This window comes from Hordeum vulgare, chromosome 4H (genome assembly GCF_904849725.1).
Source record: "Hordeum vulgare subsp. vulgare chromosome 4H, MorexV3_pseudomolecules_assembly, whole genome shotgun sequence".
Taxonomy (NCBI): Eukaryota; Viridiplantae; Streptophyta; class Magnoliopsida; order Poales; family Poaceae; genus Hordeum; species Hordeum vulgare.
The window spans coordinates 46,870,236-46,881,292 of NC_058521.1; the positions used below are offsets into that span (position 1 = coordinate 46,870,236).

Consider the following 11,057-nt stretch of genomic DNA (forward strand, 5'->3'; position numbering starts at 1 on the left):
GTGCGTAGGAATTTTTTTGTTTCCCATACAATGTTCCCCAACACCTAAAGGAAGTCATTGTGGAGTAACAAGTAGATGATGGGTTGCGAGAGCGATAGAAGATTAAACCCGAGTTTATGAGTTGCTTCATAAGGGGCTGATTTGGATCCACATGTTTCATGCTATGGTTAGATTTATCTTAATTCTTCTTTCGTAGTTGTGGATGCTTGCAAGAGGGGTTAATCATAAGTGGGTTGTTAGTTCAAGTAAGAACATCACCTTAGCGCCGGTCCACCCATATATCAAATCATCAAAGTAGCGAACGTGAATCAACTTAATATGATGAACATGACTAGACAGAAATTCCCATGTGTTCTCGGGAGCGCTTGCTTTACATAAGAGAACTTTCAGGCCTGTCGTTTGCTACAAAAAGGGTTGGGCTACCTTGCTGCACCTTTGATACTATTGTTACTTGTCACTTGTTACGAAATAACTTGCTACAAAACCATCTATCACTGTTACTTACAACACTTGCACAGAATACCTCGCTCAAAACTACTTATCATTTCCTTCTGCTCCTCATTGGGTTCGACACTCTTACTTAGTGAAAGGATTACGATTGATCTCATATACTTGTGGATCATCAAGACTCTTTTCTGGCGTCGTTGCCGGGGAGTGAAGCACCCTTGGTAAGTGCAAATTGGTAAGGAAACAATTTTGGTACGTGCTGAAATTTACTATTGCTTGTCACCATGAACAATCACCCTTTGAGTGGCTTGTTCGGGGCATCTTCGCCTCGAACGGAAGTTCAGGAAATTATCCCTCATTCTTTTGAACCTACTGAAAACATTTATTATGAGATTCCTTCGGGTATGGTAGAGAATTTGTTGGCTAATCCTTATAACGGTTCAACTCATCCTGATTATCATTTAATATATGTCGATGAGATTTGTGGATTTTTTAAGCATTCAGGTCTATCCGGAGACAAAGTCAAGAAGAAAGGTTTCCCTTTATATTTGGAGGGAAAAGCATTATTGTGGTACAGGCTATTGGATGATATTGGATCATGGGATTGGAACCGCTTGAAATTAGAATATCAGAAGTTTTATCATATGCATTTGATTCATCATGATCGGAATTTTATCTATAATTGCTCGCCTCGTAAAGGAGAAAGCATCGCTCAAGCTTGGGGGAGGCTTAAATCTATGATGCACACTTGCCCCAATCATGAGTTCTCAAGGGAATTGATCATACCAAATTTTTATGCTCGACTTTCTCGTGATGACCAAACATTGCTCGACGCCTGTGCAGTTGGTTCCTACATGAAGGATACTATTGAATTTGGATTGAATCTTCTAGAAAAGATTAAATGTGAAGATTGGGAACTCGATAGAGGTAAGGCATCAGGTATAGAAGTTAATTTTGATTGCGTTAAATCTTTCATGGAAACTTCTTTGTTTCATGAGTTTAGCAATAAATATGGTCTTGATCGTGAGATAGTAGCTACCTTATGTGAAACTTTTGCCACTTACGTTGATCTCTCCAAGGGGAAGTGGTTTAAATTCCATCCTCCTACTAAAAATTTACATGCTGAACTTGTTGAAATAAAAAAGGAGGAAATAATTATTAACCATGTAGATCAAATTCTTCCTACTGCTTACATTAAGAAACCCCCTTTTCCTGTTAAGATTAAAGGGCATGCCAGGTCCGCAATAGTAGTTAATAAAAGTCATGTTAGGACACCTAAAACTTCCGAGCAAATAAATGTTGAGCCTAAGGTTGCCATGGTTAAAGATCTCTTAGCTGATAACATTGATGTGCAAGTTATTTACTTGTGTGATGAAGCTGGTAGAATTGCAAATCATGTTAGATTGGACGGACAAAGAGCCGGCCGACGATCAAATGGATGAAAAGCGGATAAAATCGTTTCTGTTTAGGTCGTCCGGTTGGAGTTACTCTTAGCGGGTGTTGTAAGGTTTTTTAGGGCATGCACGTAAAGATATTCTTGTTTGCTCGTTTATTAGTAGTCCTCGTTGAGCAGTCAACATCTCCATCTCTCTCTCCCCCTCCCCCTCCCCCACCCCCACCCACCCCCACCTCCGACACACCACGCCACGTTGATGGCTTCGCCGCCGACATGGCCCGCGGCCCCGACGGGTTTAGAGAGCATGGAGGGGCTCGCCCTCGACACTATCATCGCCAAGGCCGACACGTGCCATGCGACCGCGCTCGCATGCGCCAGCGCGCACTTGCGCACCGCCGTCGCCGAGGATGTCATCTGGCGCAGCTTCTGCTCCCGAGACCTCGGCCTTGACGCGCCCCGCGACCCGACGACCGCCCGCTCCCCTCCTTCAAGGTCTGCTGCTGCTGCCTTGATCTCATCCTTCCTTTTCCCCGAACTAACCCTTCCCCCCACCACCCAAACACGAGAATTAAGAAGCAGTCGATATACGATGTGTTGCTTCGTGATGGGGTTCCTGGCATGTGGAACTTTGGATGATTTGCCTACTTGTAATGTTGCTACTGTGAATTCCTTGGCAATGGCGGACCTAGCAGAAGGTTTGAGTGAGGGCGATCCTACTGCGTATGTCCGTCCATATGAATGAGTCTACGTGCCTAGAGTCGTTTTACAAATTCTGTAAGGCTGCGGTTGCAATGTTTGCCTTGAGTATTTGAGAGAGCCGACTGATGTAGACACATCCCGCTTGTTGGAGACCAATGCCAGCCGGGGCTTCCGAGGGATGCTTAGCAGCATAGACTGCATGCACTGGGAGTGTAAGAACTGCCCTTCTGCTTGGCAAGGCCAGTACAAGGGCTATGTCAAGGCTTGCATTGTCATACTTGAGGTCGTGGCCTGCTTCTCAAGATCTCTGTATTTGGCACTCTTTCTTTGGCATGGCCAGATCACACAATGATGTCAACGTGCTTCAACGATCGTCGGTGTTTGCAAGTCTTGTCGAAGGCAACAACCCGTCGATCAGTGTTAACATCAACGGTCACAACTACAACAAATGATACTATCTAGCTGGCGGAATCTATCCACAGTGGACCACTATTATGAAGACAATCTCCAACCCTATCGGAGAGAAGAGGAAAAGAATTGCCCAAAAGCAAGAGACTGCTAGGAAGAATGTCGAGCGTGCGTTTGGTGTTCTGCAATCTCGATGGGGCATAGTTCAGTATCCTGCTAGAACTTGGAGCACCAAGAAGTTGTGGGAAGTGATGTCTGCTTGTGTGATCATGCATAATATAATCGTAGAGGATGAGCGCCCGGAACGTCTCCACAATCAAGGATTTGAGTTTCAGGGTGACAATGTGGTGCCTCGGCATGACGAAGAAGCAGCATCGTTTGCACAATTCATCCAATTTCATCATGAAATGCGTGATTGGAAAACTAATATTCAGTTGCAAGATGATTTGAACATTTGACTGAGCATATGTGGGATCATGTTGGCAACCAATAGGTGTATCTGTTAGACAATCTAATTTTTATTGAGCTTGTAAAACTTTGTTATATTTTATTTCGATTGTGAAAGTATGCTATTTCATTTGCTTTTGAAAAATATGTAAAATGTTTGTATTTAAAAATCAACGACTAGCTGGCCACGCAGATGAATATGGGTCGGCGCATTGGACGCGCTGCCAATCCAAATCATAGATCGGACGGACATAGAGCCGGCGGACAATTCAAACGGATGAAAAGCGGATAAAATCGCCGTCTGTTTGGGTCGGTCGGTTGGAGTTGCTTTTGGTGGGTGTTGTAAGGTTTTTTAAGTCAATGTAAGTAAAGAAATTCTTGTTTGCTTGTTTATTAGTAGTGCTGGTTGAGCAGTCAGCATCTCCGTGTGTCTCTCTCCCCCTTCCCCCGTCCCCCCCCCACCCTCACCCCCACCTCCGACACACCGCGCCACGCTGATGGCTTCGCCGCCGACGGGGCCCGCGGCGCCGGCGGGTTTAGAGAGCATGGAGGGGCTCGCCCTCGACACTATCATCGCCAAGGCCGGCGCGCGCCCTGCGGCCGCGCTCGCCTGCGCCAGCACGCACCTGCGCGCCGCCGTCGCCGAGGACGCCGTCTGGCGCAGCTTCTGCTCCCGAGACCTCGGCCTCGACGCGCCCCTCGACCCCGAGGACCGCCCGCTCCCCTCTTTCAAGGTCTGCTGCTGCTGCCTTGATCTCCTCCTTCCTTTTCCCCGAACTAACCCTTGCCCCCACCCCCCAACACAAGAATTAAGAAGCAGTCGATATACGATGTGTCGCTTCGTGATGGGGTTCCTGGCGTGTGGAACTTTGGATGATTTTCTTGCTTGTAATGTTGCTACTATGAATTCCTTGGCAATAGCGGACCTAGCAGAAGGTTTGAGTGAGGGCGATCCTACTGCGAGTTCAAAGAACTGCCGTGTTTTCTTTGCAAACGTGAAATGACTTGATTGCGATTTAGGATTAGAGTGGGCGGCCTTTAACCCTGCTCAGTCCTTGTCGGTGTCTGTATTTTGATCAAGGTCTCATTCTTGAATTCATCATCTTAGTCCATTAGTTATGACCAGGACCAAACAGATGATAAATCAGAAACACATGGTACCAAGCAATTACCTATGGTTTTGTAGATCATTAAGGTTAGGTGTGTCGAAAGTAGAGTGAGGTGTGTCTGTAGAACTAGTTTTTATCATCACACTAGTTTTTGTAAAAATGGTGGTTATATTTTGTTTCTATGATAATATATGAGTACCTTTTTAATAGGTTGCTCCACCATAGAAGACGATGCCATTGAATAATCCCAACAGTCACTAAAATTTTCTGAAACCTAAACCTTCCACTTTTACATGTCGTCTTTGGTTATTATGACGCTACTTCAAATTGCATCCACTTCCTGCTGGCCTTCAGAGCCATACCTGAAACACGGGAGTCCTGTTGGGATATCTGAGATTAGTCCCCATGTAAAAGAAAATCAACTATGGAAACTAGAATAATATTTTATTACTCATACTGATATTACAATGTTTTCTAGAATTGCATCTTAAAGCACCAACCATTAATCTATGTTTTAGTGGAAATGTGACATCCTTTTGGCTTTCCTTGTTGTAAAATTTTCAACAATAATTTATGTTTCTGGTGCTATAGCACAGTTAGTACCATCACGACGAACCCAGTCATTATTAGCATCGATATTTTGGTTTTCGAAAGAAACTTTTTAAATGGTTTGTTGTCAATGTATTACAGTCCAGGGTCTGGAGTGTGTTGCTAGAGTCATTTACTCTGTCCTTTGGCTGTGCAATAAAATCAAGACCTTTTGGCTATTCTCTAATATTGATAAATTGCACCCTATTTGGTCTACTTCCTAGCAACTGCAAAAACTAAGAGTTAGGGGAACATGAACTATATGTAGCACAACACTCCTTATTCTGTTAATCATTTTTTCTTTCTAGAGAACGATTCTGTTATTGGTTGTGCTCGCTGTTGTTCACTTATAGACGTCCACATTCGTTTGTTGTTTGTAAATGTTCTTTTCGATGGGATTATTATTTACAATGTTACTTCATCTGATTTTGGCGATTGACTGCATATCTTCTCCAGATAACAAACTGTAATCAATTTTTCAGGATGCATATAAAGTTTGGTCAGAGTCTTTTGGTATGTATCCATTACCCCTGGTAAAGAGAGTGAAACTTTTTTGGAGCTCATTAAAAAGCTGGATTTCTGAAAACTTCCCTGAAGCACTCAGAACTTTGAGTAAAGGTGCTTCTGAAGCTCAGATAAGATCAGCGGAAGATGATCTTGGTTTCAAGCTTCCTATGCCCACGAAGCTATTGTACCGCTTTTGCAATGGTCAGCTGCCTTTCAGTAAAAACCACTTTGAGAATATACGCATGGCTCCTCTTGGCATAATAGGAGGTTATGTGTTTTATGATCACAATGTAAATGTGCACCTGTCATCGCTTGAGCAAATGGTCGAAGAGACAAAAGAATTTAAATTCAAATTGGAGGATGAAGGTGTTCCCATTGGGGCCAACCTTGCATTAGTGGCAAGTTCATGGTATCATCCTAAAACGTTTCTTCTCAATTGTTCAAGTGGTGAACTTTACGTTGGCACTGCCAACTTATCAGCTGGAGAAATGATGCCATGTGTACCAAAATCATTGGTAAAGCCAACTAATAGTGATATGCCCCAAGATGGATTACTTTTGTGGTTGGAAGAGCACCTTAGGCGCTTACAGAATGGCATGATCAAGATCCGCCCGCTTAAGACGTCAAGGTATATCTGCTTGTATCCAGAAGCATCCCCATTGTGTTCGTCAGCAGTGACAAATGGTGTAAAGGTGATAAATCGTGACTTCCTAAATATTGCATCATCATTTATTAAGCTTGAAGTCTAAATGGCATATCTTGTTTCGAACACTTGGTTGACTGTTCTTATTCATCACTTGCAACATTTCATCCCACTTGATTGCTTCTGTTAGCGATTTTTGATGACATGAAGTAGACATCCTATATGGTCTCGTTGGAGCATTGGGCTGACATATCTGATGGTTATAGGTACGTGCATCTGCTGTCTTTGCACCAGAACATCCTCATGGTGTGGGGCGTGTGGGCATATATCTGTACAGCTATTCCATCCGCCTGTCAGTTCCTGAGGCATGCATGTTGGGTGGAGTTTACTTTTCTTCCTGCCAGCTTCATTCACGCCACTGGATCATCCGATGTGGAGACAGGGTTGTTTCGGATGTGCATGGGGAAGGTGTTATTGGGGAGGTATGCTGGAAGCAAAAAAAGAAAACTATATTCTTCATCTTGGATTTTTCACACGAAGACAAAGATAGTTAACATGCTATTTGGCTTTGTGTTTTGCAGTATCCTTTACTTTTACCAGGCCAGGACGAGTTTGTCTATGAGAGTTGCACGCCACTGAATGGCAGTAGTGGATCGGTCGAGGGCTCTTTTACATTTCTGCCTGGGAGGTAAGGTCTAACTCACATGAGACGTTTCACTTGAGAAAATGAAGTCATATAGGCATTTGTAGCTACATTGTGTTTGTTAAGCATTGGTATTTGCTCGCTTTTCGGGAATTTCCAAATGAACAATTTCAACGAAATCATTCAATTTCTCATTTTATTATGTTCAACTTTATGTATTCCTCTATCTGTAGAGTACATTGAATGTACAGAGATGGCTATAACAGAGTTTCTGTTGTACACCAACTTAGAAATCATCTCATATATTTTTTTCATTCTGTTGATGAGCGATTTTTATCCTTTGGTAAGGGTGACCCGACCAGAAGGAAAACCATTCAATGTCACGGTGGCTCCGTTCACTCTGGAAGTACCCGACTACATCTTCTGAGGATAGTATGTGCACCTAATAACAGTGTAGTATCTTGGTAGAAACACCGAACATATCTCTAGTACTCTGTCGGACGTAGCAAAGTTGCTTTGCCTGGAGTTGATCTTGTCGATCGAATGTAAAACTAAAGGACCCAAATGGTTGTCGTGGGCCGACCTTCTTCCGGTTCCTGGCCGTGGCCCTAAAGGAATCTGTTGAAGCTGGAGCTTGTTTGTTCATATGTGATGTGAGGTTGTTCCTTTCCTTGTTGAGGTGAAACATAAAGAGGGAATTGTTCCAAGGTTTGCGCAAGAAATCTGTTCTTTGGCTGTCATGTCTGGGTTTGCGCGGTTTAAACACCGATCTGATGTGATCGATGTGCCTCTGTTCATGACAGTGCTGTCTCAGGTAGGTCATCGGTAATCCTACACTGATGTTCATTTGTAATTTGCCCTCTGGTTCATCACCACTGTACTGTTAGTTAAGCAATGCTTGTATTGCAAAGTTGGTCTTTATTCCTTGCATGCAGTGTGAGTGGTCCATCGGATAGACGTCCGTGCTTCACTGCACCGGACAGCGACATAAGCAGATAGAAAGAGGACGTCTGTAACATCAGTATAATGGCTGTGTATTATATTTCTCTATTTTATTTATGCTATTAAACTACATTCTTCCTATAACCAGGAGACCTTCCAAATAACTCCAGAATCAAGCTTTGATGCTTCATAAGTATCAGTACAAAATATTGTTTCAACAAAAGAAGTACTATCAAAGTACAAACGGCTCTACATGCATTAGCTTCTCAAATACCGCCCGCAATAGATTGGAGGTAGTTCGATGTGAAATCATCCCCTAGCAGCCTTATTATCATCCTTAGATCAGATCCCAGTTGCCATACCATCTTTCTTTGTTGATTTCTTTCTCTCTTCCTCTTGTCTCTTCTCTCTGGTTGTCGAGAAATGATCCCAATTGCATTGCAAGAGTCACAATGTGAAAACCACGAAGAGAGCATGAAGCATGATTTCCAACTTATCTCTGCAACTAAGCACCGTGTATACAAGAAATTGTGACTATTCTTGTATAGGTGGAAGATAACATCACATCATTTTTGTTCTTTCTCTTGGGCATTACTAGAACCAGAACCACGTATGACGCGTGAAGAACCAAACATTCTGAGCTATCTACCCTGCACACAATAATCAAGTTAAAATGTGTGATCAACATCATAAAAGCAACTCCTAGAAAAAAAAACAATGTAGAACCAGTAATTTCATAGGACGAAGTAATGAACGATGGTTCTTATACAAGCACAGAAGAGGGATGTGCTAGCGAACCAACTCAACATACACACAGGAACTACAATTCATTGATTCTACTGCCACATTGGTATTGAAGTGTGAAACTCGTGGGCACTCAGGATCAAATTTCTGTTGAAGGAAAAAGAAGGTGCACCTTGTTAATATGAATACTCCCTTCGTTCCTCAATATAAGTCTTTTTAGAGATTTCACTAGAAGACTACATTCGAATGTATATATACATGCTTTAGAATATAGATTCACTCATCATGCAAAAAAGAAAAAACAAGAAAACCTGCCAGTTGAAAGCATTTCTGCAACTGAACATTCAGAAAAGGAGGCTGGACAGCTCTAGATCAGTCTAGCTGTGCCTCTGCCAGCACCATCGACGATGAAGATGGCAGAGATAACTCAAGTTGCCAGGACAGTCCTCCAGTAACCATGACAGGCCGCCAGGGCCGTGCGCATGCATGTGGCCGTGAGCGTGAGCTGCTTGCTCCGGCCCGGCAATCACTACTTCCGTGGGAGTGGTACAGAGAGTTAAGGCCTCCGACGGACTGGACGCCTTGATATGCGTCCATGGACCAACTTTCCTGGGCATTCATCCATGGACCAACTCTCGCCTCCGGCCGGTCTGCACTCAAGGCTGTAAAGCGCGCGAACCCGACCGATCGATCGACATCGACCTAGCTTGGTGAACCGAAGCATTCAACATTTTTCCAAGTACTGCTCCAGAGGAGGAGCGCGGCAAATTTTAGTAAAGCCATCACGGCGATCACTTTACGTACCACGTGACGTGCATGTGCTGCATGCACTGCCATGTGATGTGCATATGTCGGATATTAACATCGCTGAATACTGACAGAGAATTCTCAAGGTCGGCTTAGACAACAGTTCCAATTAGCTTAGATATATATATATATATATATATATATATATATATATATATATATATATATATGCACGCGCTTCTTTCAGTAAACAGTCGTCGTACACTGTTAACCAGGACTTCTTTTGGATCTGGATCGATCATATATATATATATATATACACACACACACACACACGCATGCATGTATACAGGTACTGCTCAGGCATCCCTGGGATCAAGATGAATGAAATGGTCCAAAGGTATTGGGCCATCTTCGAATTTCCCTTGAAAGAGACTAGCAGCTAGGATAATTTTCCCATGTATATTCGGCATATTTGGATACGATCATATAGTAATCAAAATCAAACGACCCCTCAACGTCTACTTCCACCACCTTAAATAACGACGTAGCACCCTCAACTTCCCTCTCGCTAGCTCCTTAATTGTGCTCGACTCGATCCAAATGCACCGACTCACTACACCAGCTGAATCATCCATCCACCCGGCCTCGTAAATGCCTTCGCTCATCGACGGCCCGGCCTCGCTGCGGTCGCTGCTCCGGCCGGTCACCGACGAGCGCCGGGCCAAGCACGGCGGCAGCACCGGCGGCGCCGTCGTGGGCCTCTTCAAGATGTTCAAGCTCGTGCCGATGCTCACCACCAGCACCGGGTGCAAGATGGCGGCGCTGCTCGGGCGGCACGGCGGCGGCGGCGCCAGCAGGGCCCTCCTCGCCGACCACGCGCCGGCGGTGACGCTCTTCGGGCACCGCCGCGGCCGGCTGAGCCTGGCCATCCACGAGGACACGCGGGCGCCGCCGGCGTTCCTCATCGAGCTGCCCATGCTGGCGGCCGCGCTGCACCGGGAGATGGCCACGGGCACCGTGAAGCTGGCGCTGGAGAGCGACACCCGCAGCGCGCGCCGGCGGCTCCTGGAGGAGTACGTGTGGGCCGTCTACTGCAACGGCCGCAAGGCCGGCTACGCCATCCGCCGCAAGGACCCGTCCGACGACGAGCGGCACGTGCTGCGGCTGCTGCGCGGCGTCTCCATGGGCGCCGGCGTGCTGCCGCCGCCGCCCGACGACGGCTCCCACGGCCCCGACGGCGAGCTCACCTACATGCGCGCCCGAGTCGAGCGCGTCGTCGGGTCCAAGGACTCCGAGGCCTTCTACATGATCAACCCGGACGACGACAACCGGGGTGGCGATAGCGCCGCCGAGCTCAGCATTTTCCTAGTGAGGAAGAAGTAATTAAAGGAAACAACTACGTATAGAGAACATTTAAGTAGCATACATACTACTTTGAATACTGTTTAAGCATATGATATTTTTGTGTGAAGAGATAGATATTGAATATATTATGCACTGTCCATTCAATTCAAACTGTGTCACCCTTGCAAATTGCACCAGTAGAAAAAGTAAAGTAAAATAAAAGAATGTGGCTAGATCTTAGTCGATTACTGAGTGGTTAGCTATCTCAAGAACAATCAACAAAAAAAAAAACACCTCAGTCAAATGACATAACAGATAAAATAGAAAAAATATAATGAAAAGAAAAAATTACACGGATCACAGTGCAAGATTTTTTTGAAAAATAACTCA

At 44.8% G+C, this 11,057-nt stretch overlaps 2 protein-coding genes across 2 annotated transcripts; both read left to right on the plus strand.

Annotated features, from left to right (window-relative positions):
• Positions 1-2,099: 2,099 nt before the first annotated feature.
• On the plus strand, positions 2,100-7,519 carry LOC123450249 (F-box protein SKIP16). The gene is made up of 7 exons (XM_045127597.1): positions 2,100-2,335; positions 2,883-2,974; positions 3,812-4,131; positions 5,577-6,293; positions 6,511-6,726; positions 6,826-6,932; positions 7,236-7,519. Exons 1-7 carry the CDS (start codon positions 2,100-2,102, stop codon positions 7,312-7,314), a joined length of 1,767 nt encoding a protein of 588 aa, XP_044983532.1. The 3' UTR covers positions 7,315-7,519.
• Positions 7,520-9,763: 2,244 nt separating this feature from the next.
• LOC123451159 (protein MIZU-KUSSEI 1) lies at positions 9,764-10,838 on the plus strand. Its single transcript, XM_045128169.1, has one exon. The coding sequence runs from the start codon at positions 9,975-9,977 to the stop codon at positions 10,704-10,706; it is 732 nt and encodes a 243-aa protein (XP_044984104.1). The 5' UTR covers positions 9,764-9,974; the 3' UTR covers positions 10,707-10,838.
• Positions 10,839-11,057: the final 219 nt, after the last annotated feature.